Below are 24,631 nucleotides of genomic sequence, written 5' to 3'. Positions count from 1 at the left end.
ATTGTGGAAGGCAGAGCGAGGAAATCAGCTGTGCTCTGTCAAAGGAACCAGCCTGATATTCATTGTAGGTGGCTTAGGCAAATCGCAGAAAACCTAAATCTGTGATACCAGATGGGGGGGACTAAGAACAGTCTAAAAAGTTCATTCACAAACTGTGTGTGTCATTGTCTGAGTGAGATGTCAGGATGACGGGAGATTTGTTCAATCAATTTCTTTATTCTGGCCCTCGGCCGTAGTACACCATAAACAGTTTTGTGAAGGTGTCCAGTTGCCTCTTATGCGAAACAATAGATGATGATGATGATGATGATGATGATGATGATGATGATGATGATGATGATGATGGGTTTGTGGGGCGCTCAACTGTGCAGTTGTCAGCACCCGTACAAATTTCCAACCTGTCCTCAGTCCAGTTTCGGCACGCACATGAGTGATGATGAAATGTTGAGGACAACGCAAACACCCAGTCATCTCGAGGCAGGTGAAAATCCCTGACCCCGCCGGGAATCGAACCCGGGGCAAAACAACCCAGCATTGCTGACATTGCAAAAAGTGGGGCCAAGCATGGCGTCACTCAAATGCCACTGTCAGTGATGTCTCCAGCTGCGACCAGTGCAACTTACAATGGCTGTTAACTTCCCCCAGTGAGTTGGCAGCTCCCTTGTGAGTCAGGGCAGGCTGCCCTGTCTCATGGTCGAATAGCGGACCCGGTACTGCATTGCAGGATGTTGCTCCAGGTATCACAGGTTTGTAGTGTAGGCTGTGATACTGACGTGCAAATCGTCTAGTACATGAATATCTCAGTACTTATATGCTCCAGACTATGTTCGTTTAGGGCTCAAGGCACATACTGCAAACACCTCCCTGGTGACAAGTGAGGAAAGGCTTTCATCTTACCTCTAGCATATTGCAGTGCTGACTGTTGTTATACCGTGCCCAGCAGGCTCCACTGTGCAACACCAGTTGGTCGTGTTTTGCTTTGCAGTGCATAATACTCTAGCCCAACTGTGGCTGGCTCTGTTACACTCACTTCCGCTTTCGCCTATTTTTTGACCGAATACTGTTAATACACTACAATACTATTTGCCTACCGCAATAGTTTGAGGAAAAAAGAAAGAATAATGAAAGTGCATAGTTTAAATAAAGTGTGTGTGTGTGTGTGTGTGTGTGTGTGTGTGTGTGTGTGTGTGTGTGTGTGTGAGAGAGAGAGAGAGAGAGAGAGAGAGAGAACAAAAATAATCAGAACGTAATATTCCTAAGGCAAAAAAAGTGTACATCTGCTCTCCGCTCTTTCTTACAAAAAGCTAAGTAAGAGAGAGTGGAAAATGGAAAAGCTTTCTTATTGAACATCAGATGTTAGTATAGGGAAACATTGCCCCCTACGCAAAACAGAACTGACCCTCAAATCTGCAGTCACCATGCTATTTTTAAAGGTGAAATAATGAGTGGTATGTCATCAGCTCATGGTCACGTGCAGCTTCATCCAGGAAAGTGTTTTACCCCTCCCCTCCATCCTCTTGCTTGAGTGAAGAAAGTAAGTTAAACATTAACTGAAAGTTATACAAAAATTTTGTAGGCAGTGATATTCAAATTTTTTATTTTCCCTGTGGTTTTGGCAGAGATGGTTGCAGACCTTTCGTAGAAGTGTACCAGGGAGAAGAGAGAGTTTTGTCTACATTGCAAGAGTATGAGCGGATGCGGCTGTTTAACATCGCTGAAGGCAAGGTAACTACTTGTTTGCAGATATAAAGTGATGCCTATTTATGTGGGGTAACTGTATTGCTTATTTTGTGTATTACAAATCTCCTCTGGTCTAATTGCACTCCCTGAATCAAAATATGACATATGTATGTGTGAACGATGCTGCTGCAGTCCAAGTGTCAGGGCGCTGTTTTTCAGGTCACACTTCCCCTCAATGTCACTGTGCTGGGTGATATTACAGTTGTTGCGTACCATGCGAGGCATACTCTTGGAGGTGTGATGTCTCAAGGCCGTCCAACTGGAATTAAAATGGCACAGCTACAGTTCCATACTGGATTCATTGGAGAAGAAGAAACTAGCTTAAGATTTACAAAGTGAGTAGTGTGCAAATGTTTGGGCTAATAACTGGTGTGGTTTTTTCTTTTTTTTCACCGATTTAGAAATAATTTTACTTTTCCAATTATTTTTTCTTTGTAATGAATGATTCACTGAAAAGCTACCTAGCTTTTATGAGGGTGTACCAAATGTGAAACAGAAATTCAAATCTGACAACAGTGGTAGTGGACGTAAATGTGCATGGCCTTACAGGATATTGGTGATGACATGTGGAATAGCATTGTGAATGTGATGGTGTAGTTAGTGTGATGTGACTTTCTCAGACCACCGTGTGTGAGCAAGAGGTCAACAAGTGTGTTGTGCAGCACATAATGATAAAGTTTCTCATGAAAGAAGGCACTATACCTGTGTAAAATTTTAAGCATCTCTCTGTGCAGTCTGTAGAAGCAGCTCTTTAGAAGACTCAAGTGTAGGAATGGCTTCAAACATTTATGTCAGGCCGGGGAGACTATGGAAAACTTAGCCCATCAAAGATGGCCATGGACAAGAATCACACCAGATAATATTGATGCCATACAGGACCAGAAGATTGGCACATAAACTTTACTGCTAGCTTTTGGTTCAGTCAAAAGCCACATACCACAACATACAGTGCTGGCAACAGATCCCAAACATGGTTTTTCTGCACGACAGTGCAAGACCATACTCTGCTTCATAAATGAGGGAAAAACTGGAGGAAATTCATTTCGCAACTCTGGAGCATCATCCTTACAGTCCCATCCTGTGAGACTACCATATTTTTGGACTGCTGAAAGACCAACGTGGAGGACACTGGTTTGATGACAACACAGCGGTAGAGGCATTCATGTGTGAATGGCTGTGCACATGTCCCTCTTCTTTCTTAGAAAATGGCATCAGAAGGTTGCCAGTTTGATGGGAAAGTGTGTAGCAAAGCCAGGAGACCGTGTAGAAAAACGAAGTGGGTGTATTGTTCTTTCATTTTATTCAGTAAAGTTCATAAAAAACTATTCTAGTTCATATTTGATCCCTCTTGTACATTTGAATGAATGAAGCAGGTAGTTTGTGACAGGAGAACACCTTCTTAATTGTCAACAGTTTTTTTTTTAAGGGGGAGGGGGAACCAGTTTTAATGCAAAGACATTTAAGAGGAGCATCTGATACACCTACTGTGTAACAATTTGAACACCGGAATATTTATTTAATTTTTATTTATTAATTAGTTTAGGTTTGTTGCCAAATTGCAACATCATGCCTATGGCAACCTATTTTCCTGGGGACTCGCAATACTTTTATTTACATACATGTATAATCTACTTTATGGAAGACATAAATGAGCTTCTTGATTCAGCATTAAAAAAATTATATAAAAAATTATATGTGGGTTTTCTTTTAGTTCTGCTCTTGGACTATTTGATGCCTCGCAGCACTCATATTTGATAACACACACACACACACACACACACACACACACACACGTGTTCAAATTATGACACTAAATGATTATTTTTATACTCTTAATTTTTCTGCTGTAAAAATAGGAGAGAAAAGTGTAATAGCTGATTTGTTTTGATGGTTTGATTGATGCCACGAAATTTCCCTTCCAAGCAACTAGCAGATCACTGAATTTTTCACAGTTAGTAACTTCTGTCATTTTCCATCCAAATTGTGTTGGTGTTAGTTCTCTGTGTACATGCTTTGAAACTGTGTTTACAGTAATGTTTTATGTTTCTGTGCTGTACTTCAGCTTCTTGTTTATTCTTTCGGCTTCTTGCTACATTACCAAGACACTCTATAGCTTGTGAACTTGCATGCTTTTAGCTATAGGAATAAATCGTAGTTTTTCCAAAGAAAGTGAGGTTATGGGGAAGACAAAAGATGTTTCACCTCAGAAAGTTTCGGCAGTAGTGGGACTTTTTGCTGAAAATAATTATACACAGCAAGAAATTGCTGACAGAATGAGAATATCACAGAAAACTGTCAGTGGAATCAAACTTTCAGTGCAGAAAGGTGATGAATACAAGCCAGACAGGAAAGCAAAATGTGGACATAAAAGAAAAATCAGTCCTAGAACAATGAGAAGACTTACAAACATGGCAACAATGAACCATAAATTTACTTCTACATACATAAGCCATCAGCTGAAAGGTTTTGGTGTTGAAGTTTCACCTGTAACACATTTGAATTTTGGGACTGTTGAGATCTCCTATGCAACTATTCCCAACTTTTCTAGCTTTCAGCTTTGTGCACATGCTTCAGTGATGAATCTGTATTCACTGTGATGGAAGAAAGCAGCCAGTGTGTTCATCGCAGACCTGGAGAACAGTTCAAAGCTGGGTGTGTGCAGCAATGTGTGAAGCATCCATCTTCCATTATGGTCTGTAGTGTGATGTCAGTGAATGGTCCTGGCAGATCACACATTGTTGATGGGACAATGAGACAAGAACAATATAAAGAAATTTTTGAAAAGGAACCTTTCCCCCAAATAAATGAGTGGTTTCCTATTAAAGATGCCATTTGTATGCACAATGGGGCACCTTGGCACAAAGCCAAAAGTGTTTCCAAGTACTTGGAAGAAAATCAACTGAAAGTGTTGCCTGGCCAGGGAATAGCCGTGATATGAACACAATTGAAAATTTATGGGGTATTGTGAAACAGAGGATAAGGAAATTTACAATAATCACCAAACAATATCTCATGGAGAAACTAGAGGAAATATGGTACCATGACAATGATATTAAAATGTCAAGTGAAAAGTTAATAAAATCTATGCCAAACAGGATAAAAATGTTGATTAAGAACAAAGGCAATAATACAAAGTATTGAATGTACAAATATTATCTGTATGTGGATGTAAATGTGTAATAAATGTAAAGTTTTGGAAAAAATGTCTTTAGTGAAACGTAAATACCCATTGCATTTGACCAACTTCAGTCTGACGGTTTAATAGCATGCTGGAACCTAGCACCAACTTTTCATGCCTATAATTGGCAAATGTCCTGTGCCGCTCAGCTGCCTGTCTCTTTCAGGCAGTACAGCAGCTGGTCCTTTCTCCCTTTTTGCAGTATAGGAGCTCTCAGCAGAACTACTTGTAAATCCTTTTTGCTTTCTTGCCTCAATTTTCCTCTGGAGCAGTGATCCTATACTTCTGGGCTTCTTGAACATGGCTGAGAGGTGTGTGTGATTTTCCACTGCATTTCACTAAATAATGCATCTGTTTTATTAAGAAACCAAGCATTCACTACTATTAGATCAAGTATATGAAAAATATTGTGTTACTTTTTGGGAATGCATCTAGGTCCTGTATGAGGTTATGATGATGATGATGATGATGATGAAGATGAAGATGAAGAAGAAGAAGAAGACAACACAAACACCCAGTCCCCGGGCAGAGAAAATCCCCAAACTGGCTGGGAATCAAAACCGGGAACCCATGATCCAGAGGCAGCAACACTAGCCACTAGACCACATGCTGCGGACTCTTTGAGGTTGTCACTGATTCCTCAGGATGTACACCTCTCATGAATCGATTATATTGTATGAGTACAATCACTGTGGGGTGAACCATCTACGAGGCGCGTTTGAAAAGTCCGTGCAAAATCAGAGAGATGGCACCACCGACGCGTATCGAGGTCTTGTTTAGTTAGTAGTGTCTTTGGAAAGAACACACACCAAGTTTCAGCCATATTGGTCTATTTCTTTGTGTTTGACATTCGTGTGAATCAAGGAAGTCGAGTAATTGTCAAAAAATGAATGAAAAAGAATTTCGTGTGGTGATTAAACATTACTTTATGAAAAGCAAAATGCCTCAGGAGACTAAACTTGATAAACAGTACGGTGACAATGCACCTTCGATTAGAACAGTTTATAAGTGGTTTCAAAATTTTTGGAGTGGTCGTATGGCCACAAGTGATGCTGAACATTCTGGATGGTTACAACTCCAGAAATCATTGATAAAAGCCATGATATAGTGATGGATGACAGAAGAGTTAAGGTGTGTGAGACTGCCAGTGCTGTGGGCATCTCGAATGAATGAGTACATAATATTTTGCATAAACATTTGGACATGAGAAAGCTATCCGCAAGATGGGTTCCGCGGTTGCTCACGCTTGACCAAAAATGGAATCTGAAGTGTTGCAGTGATGGTTTGCAGCTGTTCAGGAATTATCCACTGGACTTTAAGCATCATTTCGTCACTGTGGATGAAACATGGATACATCACTATACTCCTGAGACCAAACAACAATCCAAACAATGGATTACCAAGGGAGAATCTGCACCAAAAAAGACGAAGACCATTCCTTCGGCCGGAAAGCTTATGGCGACTGTCTTTTGGGATTTGCAAGAGATAATCCTCATCAACTATCTGGAAAAGGGAAAACTATTACAGGTGCATATTATTCATTGTTATTGGACCGTTTCAGAACCGATCTGCAAGAAAAATGCCGGTGATTGGACCGCAAGAATGTCCTTTCCCATCACGACACTGCACCAGCACATACCTCAGTAGTTGTGGTCACAAAATTAATGGAACTAGGATTCCAACTCGTTTCACAACCCCTCCCCCCCCCCCCCTCCCCCCCTATTTTCCAGACTTGGCTCCCCCAGACTACTGTTTGTTCCCCAATTTGAAGAAGTGGCTGGCGGGACAAAGATTTTATTCAAATAAAAAGGTGATTGCAGCAACTAATAGCTACTTTGCAGCCTTTGACAAAACTCCATCCGAACAGGTCTTCGATAACCCAGCAGAACTGACTAACTGCAATGTCTTCCTCAGTTATAGGCGTCACTGGATGTGTATATGGAGGGGGGTGAAGTCGGCCAGTGTCAGTTTTCGTCACTGGAAGTTATTGAGTTTGCCACCCCAAAATTTCTGTGCATTGTCACAGATCTGTTGTCATTCCACTTTACAGCAGAATAACATATATTTTTTGTGGCACTGTCTTTCATCTTTTGAAACCCTTCCAGATCTCTTCATCTTATTAACATAGTCAAATAAACACCCCTTTAGACAATTGGATCTGACAGTACTTGGGATCCAGTTGTAACTCTAAGCTATTCTACAATGTTCGCACTCTTAGTATTACAATAGCGAGTTTTAGTACACCATTTCTTTTGACATATGTATCAGGAAGATATTTATTTTGGCGGCTACTACTACTACTACTACTACTACTACTACTACTACCACTACCACTACCAATAAATAGTTCAAAGTTGTGTACTAAGAAAGTCACATCAGATAGTACAGACATTTTTTGTAAGCCAATCTCTTTGGTTTATTTATTTTTAGTTTTTATTTTTTTATTGTATTCTTTCATTCAATGAAGCCATTTGAATAGTATAGTCTGTTCATCACGGATTTGTTTCAAACAGGTAGGCTGTTGGATTCCTAGATAACGATGTCCAATATTTCGTTCCAAAAAGCACATGAAAATAGCTTTTTGGACAGCTTATGTGTGAGTGTGTATCTAGTATACCAGTCCATCTTGGTGTGGATCACTTTCCAATATTACTTCCAATTGATGAGATTTTAGGCTTTTTATTTAGCTTTGGAACATTCCTTTGCTCTGTGGTAACAATTATATTGCAATGAAATACCTAGTTTTAATCATCGTCATTTTCTTCTTCTTCTTCTACTTCTTGTTCTTCTCCATTATCAGCATCAGTCTCAGAAACATCTATACTGGAAGTATCAGGTCCAGCAATCTCTTCCTCTTAGTCATTGCAAAAATGTCTTCACTGTCAGTGTCATCTAATTATGAATAATTATTTTCTCCCAGAACATTCCTAATTGGTGCATAACATCTGCCACCATAAAAACATGAAGCTGATAGATACATCAACAATATAAAGGTAATTATACTGAATCTATCCACATTGGAAAAGGTTAGGTTAATGGCAGCATCATCATACTGTTGCCATATGGCATATGGCAACAAACTGAAAGTACTGATCAGTTTTTTCATCATTTGGTTCCAGAAACATAAAAACGTAATCATGTTGAACAATCAGGTTGCTGTCAGTTATTCACCTCTTTCTTGCACAATATTTAGACTCAGTAACTCGTAGTCTCCTTCAGGAGACTAATTCCAGAGTAAGGAATGAGTCCAATATTTATGCCTATGTTGTGCTAGGCACTCCAACTGCAGTCTGCACTGCATCAGGTGCTCTGTCCATAGTATGCACTGACCAATAGCAGTGATTTTCTGAATGCTGTGCGCGTACTTTGTAGTTACTATCCATTGCCAGTCTTGCTGTATGAAGTTCCGAAAGATGTCCAAATTGTGCTAGGCATTTTATCTTACAGTTGTCATCATTTAAGCCCTCCTGTGATCTAGGACATTCTGTAACCATGATGTGCCATGTCAGGCATTCTGTCTGAGGCCCGTACCCACCAGGAGTGGTTGCAGTGTTATTTTCAGGCTGCCGATGTTCAAATTACCGCTCGAGTCTTGATAGAAAGTCCTCAGGTATTGGGTCTGATGTACTATTTCCTTGCATCTTTGTTACATGTACTGGGCTGTTTTCTCTAACTCCATCTTCAAAGTTGTGTCCCCTTGTGTCTTGATGTTGCTTCCATTGCAGCTTCAGAACGAGTGCCAGGTTTCAGGTAGAGGTCAGCTGGAAACTGGTGTCATGGTTAATGAGGTTGTCAGTGACCTTAATCTCAATAGATTCTTTGGTGACGCTGTCCCAGTATCTCAGTGTTTGTTTTGGAATGTTGGTGTCATTCTAATTCCTAGAATAACACAACGGAGACAACATAAAGATGCGAGGGGACAGATTAGATTAGATTAGTACTTGTTCCATAGATCATGAATACGACACTTCGTAATGATGCGGAACATGTCAGGAGGTGTAGTTAGAGAAAACAGCCCATTACATGTAACAAAGGATGCACATGAAATGATACCTCAGACAATACAGGGTTGCCACAAGTTTCCTCAAGTGAAATTCCCTGATATTTCCCTGCTTTCCAAACAAGTTTTAGCATTTTTCCTGACAAATTTTGAGATCTCAGAAATATGTAAGTACTCTGTATTTCTTCTCCATGTAAGTAAAAATCTTAAGTACTTAACATCAACATCTTTTGTAATGAACTGTTTTTAGACGGAGAAATCAAGCCAAATGATAAGTGTTTCATTAAGACAACTGTCGTTATTTTACATCAGTAAAATGAAACACATTTGGTGGCAAAAATACACATTTCCTTGAAGTTGCAAGACAGATTTAAAATACCTTCACTGTTTTCAGAAATCACCTTAGAAAGAAGTAGGCCTCTTGAAAGCTTATAACACAGAGAAGAGTTGTGTAAACCAACACAATAGGCAATAAAATGTTGCTTCTACAGTGTTCGTTATTGTCGATTATTACCAACTGTTTTATGTCTATTATTTTACAGGTATTGTGTGTTTTTTCTTTCAAGAAATATATATGAGTACATAGTATACAAACGGCCAGCGACTGCCACAATTTCCTTCTTCTTATCGTCTATATTTCCTAATAAACAAACTACTTTCGAAGTGGGAAGCTGTACTACAGTACATGAAATGTCTATAAAATGCTGCGTCATACAATGTATTTGTAGTAAGACAGTCACAGTTCCTGAAATCTATCCCCTGTGGCATCTGGCCTGCTAGGAATACTGCAGTCTGGGTCCATGGATAGACCACGAAAATCCGCCACATTATCCCACACACAGACAGACCCGGCCTGTGGACAAATCGATGAGACTAGATTCTATTGGCAGGACCTGCACATTTGTGGGAAACGACAGGCTTCAGATCATTAGACCCTATCCATTAGATATACCCAAAGAAATGGCCTGTGGATTCGGCCTGCTGCAAAAACCCACTTGTTTAGCCAGGTGTCACAGACACCATGTCAATGAGTTGAAACCATGGTGATCAATCCATGCAACAGATAACTTATGCAAATACTCTGAGAATCGATACTTAAGAGGATAGGTAGCAACTCACCATAAAGATGATTGATGAGCTGCAGACAGGCACATAGAAAAGATAATCACACTCTCAGAACTACATTTTCGGCCCTAGCCTTTGTCAGAAAATGAGAGCACACACACATTCACACAATCACTCAGACAACTCATGGACACATGAATGCTGTCTCTGGCCACTGTGTTAACAACCTGTGAGAATCAGATCCAAACAAACCACACCTCACACCTCCCTGCCTCTCATCAGCAGCTGCTAGCTAGCAGCATATAGAGGTGGCAGCACTGGCTGCAAGCTGAGGGGAGTGGAAAGAAGGGGTGAAGCAGTAGGAATGGGGTAGTAGGGAAGCAGTGCACATACTCAGCCGTACCCAACTGGTCACGATGCATGACATCTCAGTAAACAAACCATTTAATCTACTGAGACAAAAACGAGATTTTTCCAGTGTGGGATTTTTTTTTTTCCAAATTTCCCTGATTTCCCTGACATGTCTGAAATTCCCTGATTTCCAGAACTTGTGGCAACCCTGCAATAAACTCAATACCTGAAAACATTCTACCAAGTCTCAAATGACAATTTGAACACTAGTGACCTGAAAATAATACTGCACCTGCTCCTGATGGGCATGGACCTTGGACAGAATGCCTGATATGGCAAGCCATAGCAACAGAATGTCCTAGATCACAGGAGGGCTTAAATGATAGTCGGAAGATAAAATGTCTAGCTCAACTTTGATATCATTCAGAACTTCACACAGCAATATTGACAACAGATAATAACCATAAAGTATCTGCATAACGTTTGGAACAGCTGCAGCTAGAAAAAAAAAAAAAATACAGTCACTGCTGTTGGTCAGCGCATAGCACATGAAGTGGTGTGGACAGCAGATGGAGCACTAAGCACAACATAGGCATATAAACACTGGACTTGTTCCGCACTGAAATCAGTATCTGACAGCATCTGAATAAGACTGCAAGTCACACAGTTGAAATATTGTGCAAGAAAGATGTGAATAACCAGCAGAAACCCGATTGTTCAACATGACCACGCCTTGTGAGGAAAGCCTGAAGAGTTGCATTAAATGACAGCACATGGAAGAAATGTATTTGAATATTAGAAAACTGGATAAGCTTCGACAAAAGAAGTGGAGAACATTCAGTTCTCTCTGTTTCCTGCTGTGATGCCAAAAACTGGATGTGGTCCCAGTATTTGCTAGAATTAAAATGCATGACATGCACCACTGACTTGATGTAACATTCAGAGAGTTGCTGCCTCTAAACTTTATAGCAAGCTCTCCACCCAGACAAGGCTGGGACCGAGTTGATGGCACCTCCTGGTTCCTAGCAGAGTGCATGAGAAAGAAATCAGGATCCTGTCAACTAGCCAAGTTTGAACGTCTTAACAACAAGGTCCAGCAGAATGAGGTTGCTCATGTGGCCGTCAACATGAGAAAGAAGGAATTCAATGCAACCACCCTGAAAGTACTGAGCAAGGGTCTTAATTTTGCAGTTATCCCCAAAAATATTCCTGTTGCAGACTTTGTCAGTGCAGTGGAGCAGATGCTCTGAAACTTCCTGCTAGTAAGACTAAAGTAGTCCAACTAGAGACATGTAGTGTGCTCACTAAAACCATGCTACCCAAACCAAACATCTCTGGTGATGAGAGGTTGGCATTTAAACAACTCCATGAAGCTGACAGCATTGTGAGGGTACCAGCACAAAAGGGGAATGCTGCTGTCGTCCTACAAAAGGCAGATTATGACAGTAAGGTGCGACAACTCGCGGATGAGCTGGTATACACACCAGTAGAAACGGACTCCACAGAGATGATGAACAGGAAGACACGGTTATTCTAAAGGAAACCGGCCTTCCAGAGATCATTAAGCAGCTAAGGGCAAAAGCACAGTACAACCCAGACTTTATGGCGTGCCTAAGGTGCACAAGGAAGGAGTGCCTCTACATCCAGTTGTCAGCAATGCTGGCACAACTTACTGCTCAACACCTTAAGTAGGTGCTCATGCCATATGTGGGGAAGTGTGCCCATCACATTCACAACTCAAAGGATTTCCTACTCAAAGGATTTCCTACAACGCCTCGGGCAGCTACAGGTGATGGACTCTGACATCATGGTCAGCTTCAATGTCATCTCCCTGTTCACCCGCATATCACTAAAAGATTCACTTGATCTGATTGGATAAAAGTTCAACAGTGCTCTCTTAGACTTATTCAGGCACATATTGGCCTCAATGTAATTCCTATATGGGGGCCTATTCTATGAGCAAACGGAAGTGGTGGTAATGGACAGCCCTCTCTTACCGGTGGTGAGCAATTTCTTTATGGAGATATTTGGAGACTAGGCACTTACATCGGCCCCAAATCAACTGAAATACATTTTTAGGTATCTGAGTGACGTCTTTGTTATATGGCCCCATGACAGAGAAAAGCTTGATGTTTTCTTGGACCCGTAAACTCATGCCACCCTAACATTAAATTCACCATGGAACTGGAGAAAGATGGTCCACTCCCATTCTCAGATGTAAGAGTTAAGAGGAAGGCAGATGACACTTCAGTGTCAGTGTGTACCACAAACCCACTCACACTGACTTGTACCTGCAAGCCAGCATTTGTCACCATCCAGCACAGAAAATTGGTGTATTTGGAACTCTGGTTCACTGGGCACAAATTCTGTCATATCCTGATAATTTGTCAATGGATATAGAACACCTACAATCTGGGTTCTACAAAAATGGATACTCTTCTCAAGATGTTCAAAAGACACTGCACACTGTTTCCCACCGGAGGTTCCTGAAGACGAACAAGAAGAAATGGAGGAGGTTGCATATTTATCATATGTCAGGCCGATATCTGCCAAAATCAGTAGAATTCTCCTCAAAAATAACATTAAGAGCATGTTACAGCCACCCATGAAGATTAAAGCTCTGTTAGGGAGTGTGGAGAATGACCTGGGTCTGGAGAAACCGGACATTTATCACATACCATTTGAATGTGGTATGGCTTACATTAGGAGATGACTAGGACATTAGACATCAGGTGCGAAGAACACCAAAGACACTCCAGACTGAGACAGTCATCCAAGTCAGTGATTGTTGAGCATTGTTTAGTACTCAGTCATTCTATGAACTGCACACATCGAAATAATCAAAATAAGTTTTGCATCATCCCGCTTCCCAGAACTCCTGAAGATAAACATTGGCTGTGGATATTGTATCACAGACACAGTCCCTTTGACTGTTCAGAGATGTCACTAAACCCACCCAAAGATGTAAACAACCATGCACGAGCAGCGCCTGTTTGACAGAGGGGGTCTGACAGCCGATCAGTTCCAGTCATTCCACCAGGAAGGCGGTACAAGGCTCGTGTTGTCTGTAGTTCAACCATGCCTAGACAGTCAATACCACAGTTCGATCGCATCCGCATTTTTACTTAGTGCCAGGAAGGGCTCTTAACAAGGGAAGTGTTCAGGTGTCTCAGAATGAACCAAAGCGATGTTGTTCGGATGTGGAGGAGATACAGAGAGACAGGAACTGTCAATGACATGCCTCGCTCAGGCCACTGAAGGCCTACTATTGCAGTGGATGGCCGCTACCTATGGATTATGGCTCGGACAAACCCTGGCAGCAACGCCACAATGTTGAACAATGCTTTTCATGCAGCCACTGGACGTCGTGTTATGACTCAAACTGTTCGCAGTACCCTGCATGATGCGCAGCTTCACTCCCAACATCCATGGCGAGGTCCATCTTTGCAACCTCAACACCATGCAGCTTGGTACAGATGGGCCTGCCGATTGAACCACTCAGGACTGGCATCACATTCTCTTCACCGATGAGTGTCACATATGCCTTCGACCAGACGTCATCGGAGACGTGTTTGGAGGCCAACTAGTCAGGCTGAATGCCTTAGACACATTGTCCTGCAAGTGCAGCAAAAAGGATGTTCCCTGCTGTTTTGAGGTGGCATTACATGGGGCCGACATACTCCGCTGGTGGCCATGGAAGGCGCCATAACGGCTGTACGATACGTGAAAGCCGTCCTCCAACTGATAGTGCAACCATATTGGCAGCATGCTGGCGAGGCATTCGTCTTGATGGACGAGAATTTGTGCCCCCATCATGCACATCCTGTGAATGACTTCCTTTGGGATAATGACATCACTTGACTAGAGCGGCCAACATCATCTCCAGACATGAACCCTGTCATATATGCCTGGAATAGATTAAAAAGGGCTTTTTATGGAGGAAGTGACCCATCAACCACTCTGAGGGATCTATGCCATTGTGGAGTGGGACAATCTGGACCAATAGTACCTTGATGAACTTGTGGATTGTGTGCCACGATGAATACAGGCATGCATCAATGCAAGATGATGAGCTGCTGGGTATTAGAGGTTCTGGTGTGTACAGCAATCTGGACTACGGCCTCTAAAGGTCTCACATGGTGGTACAACATGCAATGTGTGGTTTTCATGAGCAATAAAAAGGGCAGAAATTATGTTTATGTTGATATCTATTCCAGTTTTCTGTACAGGTTCCAGAACACTTGGAACCAAGGTGATGAAAAACATTTTTTGATGTGTGTATAATGATGCCAAGATCCTAACTCAAACCTTGAAGTACTGGGACAGCATCATCAAAGAACCTGTTGAGTTTAAGGTCACAGAGAATCTCTTTAGTCATGACAACAGTTTCCAGCTAAGTTCTGTCTGGAACTGGGCACTCAGTCTTCTGAATCTGGAGTTAGAGAAAACAGCCCAGTACATGTAACAAAGGATGCACATGAAATGGTACCTCAGACCCTATACCTGAGGGTTTTCTACCAAGTATTTGGAGGCAATATGAACACCAGCAGCCTGAAAATAACACTGTGGCCACTCCTGGTGGGCAAGAAATGCCTGAGAGGGCATGCTGCAATAACAGAATGTCCTAAATCACAGGAGGGCTTAAATGACGACAGTCGGAAGAAAAAATGTCTAACATGACTTGGATGTCATTCAGAACTTCATACACTAAGACAGGCAATGGATAATAACCACAAAGTATGCGCACAGCATCAGAACAGGTGCAACTTGAAGAAAACTCTACAGTTGCTGCTACTGGTCGGCACATAGCACAGACAGATCACCCGATGTGGCACGGACTGCAGACAGATCGCCTGGAACAACATAGGCATAAATACCGGACTCATTCCACACTGCGAGTTATGCAGTTGAAATATCATGCAAGAAAAACACGAGTAACTGGCAGAAACATGATTATTCGACCTGACAATGCCTCACCAGGAAAACCTGAAAAAATACAAAACATTATCAGTTCTACTATTAAGCGTCGTTTTAAATATTTTATGTATCTGTTTTCTTTAGGTCTGATCTAAGTGTCATGAATAATTCACTCTTTCATCTGCTTCTGTGTGCTTCTATGTACAACAGACATTCAACAAAGATTATCAGTTTGACTTTTCCGTCAACGTAATAATGCTAAACACAATCTAGCTCCATGCAGTCAGACTGCATGCATTGCCACAGGGCAATACCTTGAATAGACGAGTGATTTTCTAAAAATTATTCATAAATTTACAGGTTGTTGCTGAATGGCAACATTGTGCAATAGAGGCTTAAAGTAGGATGTTTGTACAGTGTTTGGGTATCAAGAGTGTCATGTTTCATACTCATTTCCTCTTCATATTAAAATTACAGGGCTGAAAATTCTGCTCATGTGCTCCATGCAGATAATCTGTGTTGAATGTGACAATTTCACAATATTGTAGCAACCTGGAAGGCTTTAAATGCTAGTAAAATTATCACACAGTTGTGTTAACATCAGTGTAACTAAGTCACTAGGACTCCCTCGAGTGATGCAGATGCACAGGAATCAATTTGAAAATTTTTAATGAATAACAAATAAATTCAGAATACTTCCCATGTCTTAGCAGGGGACTCAAAAGTATGGAGGAAGGGATTGGGCCAGTGTGTGTGTGTGTGTGTGTGTGTGTGAGAGAGAGAGAGAGAGAGAGAGAGAGAGAGAGAGAGAGAGAGAGAGATTTAGTAAAACATCATTTACTGTAACAGTTTTGAGAATTCACAGATACCTTTCTAGCAGTTGCTATTTGAATCCCATCTTTTTGATTTTTAAGTTAAATGTAACTACATCCATAATCTTGTTTTTGTTGATATTTAGTGGAGTATAATATGAGTAAATCCTTGATTTTCTTTTTTTTTTTTTATTTTTTTTTTTTTTTTTAAGAATCATACCTAACATATAAAACTGTTTGCAATGCCTAATTACTGTGCAAATGAATTAACATGTGAACCTTTTTTTTAAGCAAGTTAGTGAACAGAAGTTCGAAATTATGCTTAAAATCCCAAAGTTCTCTTGATATAAAACACTGAATTAATATAATCTGGTTAATTTGTGTTCCATTTTAAGCAAAAGTTCGTTTTTCTTGCATATAATTTTTTATGACTTCATATCTCCGGAACTATTGGTCGCACGATGTTACAATTTTGCAGGTACATTCAGTGATATATGTAGATACTGTCTGCTAAGTTTGTTGCAGATAAAGCTAGTAGTAAAAAATGATAAAAAATATGTGATGATTGACACAGAAGTTCTGCATTAGCAATGAAAATGTGGTTATTGATAAACTTCTTTCCTTTCTTTTTCCGGTGGATGTTAGTGAGAAAAAATTTCACAAATTACTTGTGAAGTTCACTGGAAGACACCAAATGCTCTCATTCTCAAATACTGGATGAATAAAATCTGGATATTTGTGCATAATTTATTATGCTGCCTCAAGACACACACACACACACACTCTTCTCCTAACTTAATACTTACCTTGTTGTGTTAAACTTTCAACGAACAATTATATTTCTAAATGAGTAAATTATGACAGCATTTTAAATTATTAATTTGAATGATAATAACATGAAACATTGAAAACCAAATGTTTGTTGTTCCTGGAAACATTTAGGTAGGCAACCTACAACTGGTACCGGGATCCAAGTTAGTGTTTTAGTTACATAGATAATATGAGGATGATGCAGAAATTTTTCTAAATTAATGTCATTCAATCTCATCTTCTGTATAGTCGTGTAGCAGGTGTGGAGGAATTAATAAAAAAAAAAAAAAAAGCATAGCATCAGTTATACCTGTGATGCTACTGTTGAATCTGAAACTGCGTTATTCATCATTGTCGTCTTTGTCCAACCTACTGTGATGTAACAAATTTGTACCATTTCACCCAGAGATGAAGTTAATTTGTTTGGGGTGTTCCGTATAATGCTCATACAATAAAAATAGCAGAGAAAGCAATGTAGTAGTAAAACAGTGCTCTCTTTCTTCATAGCAAATTGGCATATTGTTCAAATTATGATTCAGAGTGATCCTATGTTTCATCAGTGGAACTTACTTCATGGAAAAATAGGCATTCAATTCTAAAAAGTGTTGTTTGCTTCTGAGCATTCAATAAAATCCCATCTTACTGGCTGTTCTAAATACTGATGTTTGTTCTAGGAGTGAACTGGATGATTTGGGTGATCCAGAACATTATCAGGAAAGGTTCACTGCCGTAGTGAACATTTTTGTCATGGATGAGGAACGAACTCCTAGTCAGCAACCACCTTGGGTTGGCCACTCCTCAAAGAAATTTACACCAGATATTCTATTCTCTACAAAAATTGAAAAAGAAGAAAACTTTGAAACATTTGGTAAGTAAAAAGATAGGTAACTACAATAAGCACCAAAAAGTGACCCATCTTCTTATAGGTGTAGGAATCTGTTACGTTGATTGTCTGGTTGATGTATAAGACATAATAAATAACATAATTCACCTTTTTTTTATCTCACATCCAGTTTCTGACTGTGTTTTACTCTCTATAGTGTTACTCACCCCACCAAGAGGGAAGTTGAAAGTATAGCTGATTGTGGTGCTCTGCACATATAATTCAATTCTTCACGTAAATAATAGCATTTCCTCGTGTAGATAAAAGTAGTTCAAATGTCAACATGCAGACAACATTTTCTCTTTCACCCTAAAATGATACAGCCTCTCCTGTTGGTGCTTTTTCGAGTGAAGTGATATTTCATGTTTTTCCAGTTAATCAGCCACCTCAGGGCTCACCTGCCACTGCCCCAAGAGTAAAACCACCACAGAGACCTGCACCTCCACCACAAGTGAGAGAGTATAGAGATGCCAGCCCAGAACTGCAAAGAAAGGTCTGAACAGTGTTGCTATAACCATTGATTTATTTTTCACAAATATTTAAGAAAATAATTTTTTTCTGTATTATGGTGCCTTACTTTTTCAGCCACAATTTATCCAGTCAGAGTACAGAGTCATATGAAAAATGCATAGACTTGTCAGGGCTGTCAAATTTCATTAATCCCAATTATAAGAGAAATCACAAAACTAATGTTAGGAAGATGTCCCATCAATGAATGTTACACAACACCAGCAGGAAATAGGTCAACAAACATAGCATGTCAAAACGCACCCATGGCGTCAGGAAAAATGTCATTGCGCTGTGGTAACATGTCTCTCGGTGACAGAAGGCGTGGAGGACAACGAGCAGGGAAGCAGCAGGCATGCTTGATCATATTCTTGTTAGTTTGTGCAGTCTTAGCTTTGACAGGCTTTTACAGATGATCCATTATCACACATTGTTCTTGTGTTATCGTGATACTGGAGAATTCCAGATGGAATACAAATATTGGAAGAGTAATGGAAATGGAACGTGGTATCTTGGCTTATAAACATCTGTCATTCTGCAGAGCACACACTTAGTCTTCCTGGCTGTGTAGTCTGACTTGGCCTTAGTTGGGCCGCCAGGCTGGGTGAATGTAGCTATGTTAGTCTGCTAGTTACGAGTAAGAGCCAAATTCATATTCTGACATTGCATGTTCATATCTACCAGATGGTTGTAATTAAAGTGCACTACTCACAAACGTCCAGTGTTTACTGTAATTATCGTATGGCAGTTAAATTTGACAGATATGCTAATGAGTTAATATGGAACCAATTTACTTTGGAGAAATTATTTTTGCCACCAGGTGCAATTTATAAATCCGGTGCTGTACAGCATATTGTCATCTTCAATGCTCATATTGAGCAAATTGTGCAAGTAGTGGCTAATAATATAATCATTATGCCTTTCTGACTTGTTTGACCTTTTCTGCCCACAACCTGTTCCTAATCCATTACATATGGAAACATTTTTGTACGTCTTTCTTGCATTCACAGTACCGGATTTGCATCTGATGGCCAAAATTGCAACTAATTTTTTTCCCGCATAAACAAGTTTCCCAGTAATGCTTTAGAATATTTATCAAGTCTTGCACAATACAATAATTACAGCCCACCACCGCACCGCCATGAGTAGCTTCATTCAAAGTATAACCACCTGGTATCAATGAATATCTCCGCTTTGTGGTAAGTAGTTCTTTTGTTTATTCCATTGTTTTTATTCTTGTTATTTTTGCTTACTCATTTTTAATAAGGCCTGCCCCCCACCCCCCTCCCCTGTCTCAGTTTGTTGTTGTCTTCGGCTCAAAGAATGGTTTGATGCAGCTCTCTGTGCAGGTCTATTCTATGCAGATATCTGTTTAATTACTGCACTTCACACCCATATGAATCTGCTTACTGTAGTCAAGCATTGATCTCCCTATACAATTACACGCACACACGCGCGCGCACACACACACACACACACACACACACACACATACACACACACACACACAGAGAGAGAGAGAGACAGAGAGAGAGAGAGAGAGAGAGCATTGATCTCCCTCCTTCCTTCCCTCCCCCTCCATTTATATTTATACTTTGCAAACCATGGTGAGTTTCATCGCAGAGGGTACATTCCATTGTACCAGTTACGACAGTTTCTTCGCATTTCATTCACGGATGGAGTGCAAGGAGGAGGAATGAATGTCTCTGTGCCTACAGTAATTATCCTTATCTTATCATGATACCTATGTGAATGGTACATAGGGGGTTGTAGTATATTCCTAGAGTCATCATTTAAAGCTGGTTCTGGAAACTTTGTTAATAGACATTCTTGAGATAGTTTACCTTCAAGAGTCTGCCAGTTCAGTTCCTTCAGTATCTCTGTGACACCTTCCCATGGAGCAAATTAATCTGTGATCTTGCTTCCCTTCTTTGTATACATTCAATACCCCCTGTTAGCCCTATTTGGTACACAGGTACCACACACCTGAGCAGTATTCTAGAACTGGTCGCACGAGTGATTTCTAAGCAGTCTCCTGTGTAGACTGATTGCACTGTCCCAATATTTGCCAATGAACTAAAGTCTGTCACTTGCTTTACCCACAACTGACCCTATATGATCATTAAATTTCATATCCCTACAAAGTGTTACACCCAGGTATTTGTACGAATTGGCTGATGCGAACGGTGATTTGTTGATATTATAGTCATAGAATACTATGTCTTTTGTGAAGTGCACAATTTTACATTTAAGAAAATTTAAAGCAAATTGCTAATCTGTGCACCGGTTTGAAATTGTATCAAGATCTAACTGAATATTTATGGAACTTCTTTCAGACAATACTTCCTCATAGATTAATGCATCATCTGCAAAATATCTTAGGTTACTATTAAAAAAATATATTGTCAGTAATGTCATTAATATACAACATGAAAAGCAAGTGTCCCAACACACTTCCCTGGAGCACACCCAAAGTTGCTTCTATATCTGATGATGACTCTCCATCCAAGATAACATGCTGTGTCCTCCATACCAAAAAGTCCTCAATCCAGTTACAAATTTCGCTTGATACCCCATATGATCAAACTTTTGACACCAAGCATAGGTGTGGTACAGACTCAAATGCTTTTCAAAAATCGAGAAATACTGCATTTACTTGACTGCCTTGATCCAAAGCTTTCAGTATGCCATGTGAGAAAAGTGCAAGTTTGGTTTCACATAGTCGATGTTTTCAGAATCCATGTGGGTTGGCATTGAGGTGGTCATCCTGTTCAAGATACCTCATTATGTTTCAGCTCAGAATATATTCTAATATTCTACAACACATTGATGTCAAGGCTATCAGACATTAGGTTTGTGGATCACTTGTACTACCCTTTTTGTAGATGGGTGTGGCCAGTGCTCTTTCTTCCCCAAGAGATCTATGATAGATCATAGTTAGAAGAGAGGCTAACTTGGACACAAATTTAGGGTAAAATCTGATAGGGGCTATTGGGCCCTGGAGCTTTGCTCAGTTTTATTGATTTTTGCTGTTTATCAACACCATTGACACTAATGCTCATTTCACTGATCTTTTCAGTGGCGCAAGGATTAAATTTTGGCAATTCGCCAGGGTTTTCCTGTGTAAAGGAACAGTTGAAAAGGAAGTTAAGCATTTCACCTTCAGAAGTTTCTTTACACTGACTGTATTCCATGGAGGACTTCTTCCCACCCTTCATTAATCTGAGCTTGTGCTCCATCTCTAGTGACCCCGATGTTGAAGGGTTGTTAAACACTAATTTTCCTTCCTTCCTTCCTTCCCTCTTCCACCACTCTCCCTATAGAATGTATGCTATCAACTGATCCCTTCTTTTAAACAAATTTACAAAGTATTCTTCTTTTTGGTTCAGTCACCCCTTCATTAGTTTTCCGAACTTCCCACCCTATCTTCAGCCTGCTCCTGTAGCACCACACTTCAATACCTTCTCGTCTCTTCTCGTCTCGTCTCGTCTCGTCTCGTCTCGTCTGAACTGTTTGGCATCCATGTATTCCTTCGTTATAAGGCTACACTCCATGCAAATACTTTCAGAAAAGATTTACTAATGAACCACAAGCCCTCACATGGTGCATGGACCTTGTACCACTGTTAGTAGGGACAGGAAAATATTATTTTATTTTTTGCCGAAGTTGGAGTTTTTGCCAGTTTTGTGGTGTTTTCTGTCAGTTTTGGTGCTATTTTTGATGTTACTTCATAGTTGGCTGTGTGGGAAATGAATCATCATTTTAAAATTATATGAGTACAAGAACTTCAGCATGAAGGAAAAATTAAGGCAAAATGCATTTTCAGCATTCAATAACTACGAGTTACAAGTATTACTAAACTGTTATCCTCAGGCTTATTACATTTTCTATATGGGAAAATGATAAATTTCACAATATTCCATAAAAATATCCAGTTTCACATTATTTTGCAAAAAATTGCCAATTTCAAATTATTTTTTGTGTTGAAACTTCCTGGCAGATTAAAACTGTGTGCCCGACCGAGACTCGAACTCGGGACCTTTGCCTTTCGCGGGCAAGTGCTCTACCAACTGAGCTACCGAAGCACGACTCACGCCCGGTACTCACAGCTTTACTTCTGCCAGTACCTCGTCTCCTACCTTCCAAACTTTACAGAAGCTCTCCTGCGAAGTTTTGCAGATTGCTTGTCACCTTATCTATCAGATTGTTTACGTATGTAGAGAAAAAGAAGGGTCCTATATATGTAGAGAACAAGAACAGTCCTATCACACTTCTTTGAGGCACTTCTGATGATAGCTGTGTCTCTGATGAAGACTCACCATTCAGGGCAATGTACTGAGTTCTACTACTTAAGAAGTCTTAGAGTGACTCACATGTATGGGAACCTATTCCATATTCTTGAACCTTCATTAACAATCTATAGCGGGCCACTGTGTGAAATGCTTTCCAGAAATCTAAGAATATGGAATCTGCCTGTTGCCCTTCATTCACGGATTGCAGGATATCATGTGAGAATAGGACAAGCTGAGTTTTGCACTAGCGTTGCTTTCTAAACCCATGCCGGTATGTGAACAGAATATTTTCTGCCCCAAGGATATTTATTATATGCAAACTTAGAATATAGCCAGGCATTTTACAGCAAACATTGTTAAGGATATTGGTATGTAATTTTGTGAGTGCATTGTTTTACCCTATACGGGAGTCACCTGTGCTGTTTTGCAGTGGCTTGCTGGATGAGTGATTCACAATAAATGCGTGCTAAGTAAGGGCAAATGCCAAAGATTACTCCTTGTGAAACCTAACTGGGATTCCATCTCGACCTGGTAACTTATTTGTTTCCAGCTCTTACAGTTGCTTCACAACACAAACGATGTCTATTTCTATATCCTCCGCATGAGAGTCTATGAGACAGAAAAATGAGATATGTCTTAGCCGTTTTACATAGGACCACAATTTTTATGGATTCTCGGCAAGATCTTTCACTAACATATGACGGTGGAAAATTTGTATGCAGTCAGGTTGTCAGTAAAATCATCCAGTGATTAACTCAAGTTCACAATGTTTTTGTCAGTTGCAGTGAACGTGGCATCTAATCTGCCATTTTGATGTATCTTCCATGCCTTGTTAAATATTTGAAAGCTTTCTACTTCAGGTTTCATAGAGCTCTCAGTTTAGAGTACAATTAAGTGTGACAGCTTTCTTGGAGGGCAATAAAGTCAGGAAATTTGTTACAAGTGCTTTGGCAATTTTATGTTAAAATTTTGACATTCAAAGTGTCTTTACTTTGTACATGATCAGATTTTTCTCTTTGTGTAATGGGTGGCAAGAACTCGTCAGAGAACATCAAACTATCGCCTAGCCTAAAAAAAATCTTCACAAGAACTCTGCTACCAGAGTAGCTGCTTTCTGTGTGTAGTGCACCTCTGACCTATCAAGGGGAGTTCTAAAATTCTCCACCATAATACACGTACAGATATCTGCAGTCAAGATTGTCACAGAAAATACATACCCCCTCCACTCAGCAACAAACCAAGAGAACCTGATCAACTCTGGGTGCAATACTGGAAATTATGAGCTCTTCATGCACCCTGTGAGTGAGGCCAGCAGTCATCACCATTTTCACCAGACACCCTTATGTACTGAGAATGGCCACAGAACAGAAGTGACTGGCGTCATTAGTGCTGACATAAACCACAACTTGAACTTGACAACACCCTGTACCCTCAACAGTGGCAGGCAGGACCTCCTCTATGTCTATGATGAGGCTCCCACAGCAGACATACTGAGCACACATTGATATGCTTTGTCATCCTGGATACTATTCTCCCAAGGGTACCCATAACTTTCGTAACATTCGAGCTCCCGATAACTTGCAAGCCCCCCTTCCCCCTCTTCACTCTTCTCTATGTGTCCGCTCAGATCCTGCTGAAGAAGCTGTCACCTGTCCACTCCGAGGGTGAATGGGCAAAGCCAGACGGCCAGTCCCCACATTGACACTCTGCCTCAGGCAACACGAAGCTTGTACAACCTGCCACTCACTCTGTTGTGCGCACAGTTAACCCATATAGGTAAAGCTGGAAGGTGCCTTGACAGGAGAATTGAGTGCTACTTAAGGTGTCCCATATAATGTGCTAATTTCTGTGCCACTGCTACACCCCGAGACAACAGCATGCAGTGTCTGACTGCAGCCGATGGCATCTTAACAGTTCATGACCAGTGACCAGCTGTTCCTTAGTCTGACACAGCACACCCTCTCTGTTCATCCTACTGCTAGAATTTGAATGAAAGCACTAGTTACAAAAAAAGATAAAAATGAATCTTTCTGTCTTTCAGACAATGACTTGTCATATTAAATTTGTTAAAAATGC

At 40.4% G+C, this 24,631-nt stretch overlaps 1 protein-coding gene across 3 annotated transcripts in view; it reads left to right on the top strand.

The window, feature by feature from the left end:
- The window catches only part of LOC124606438 (cyclin-G-associated kinase), a 246,517-nt gene that overhangs the window by 125,184 nt on the left and 96,702 nt on the right, over positions 1–24,631 (top strand). For 2 of the 3 annotated variants that reach the window (XR_006978701.1, XM_047138423.1), the window contains exons 14-17: positions 1,620–1,725; positions 1,885–2,075; positions 17,548–17,741; positions 18,131–18,249. Coding sequence is in view for 2 of the 3 variants with exons in the window: in XM_047138423.1 (XP_046994379.1) it covers positions 1,620–1,725; positions 1,885–2,075; positions 17,548–17,741; positions 18,131–18,249 (610 nt within the window). In the remaining variant the exon portion in view is untranslated. The remainder of the gene's footprint in view (positions 1–1,619; positions 1,726–1,884; positions 2,076–17,547; positions 17,742–18,130; positions 18,250–24,631) is intronic. The other variant, XM_047138431.1, reaches the window with a different exon arrangement.

Source organism: Schistocerca americana, chromosome 1 (genome assembly GCF_021461395.2).
Source record: "Schistocerca americana isolate TAMUIC-IGC-003095 chromosome 1, iqSchAmer2.1, whole genome shotgun sequence".
Taxonomy (NCBI): domain Eukaryota; kingdom Metazoa; phylum Arthropoda; class Insecta; order Orthoptera; family Acrididae; genus Schistocerca; species Schistocerca americana.
The sequence above is the reverse complement of the archived record's forward strand: the minus strand, read 5'-3'. Positions and strand labels throughout refer to the sequence as shown.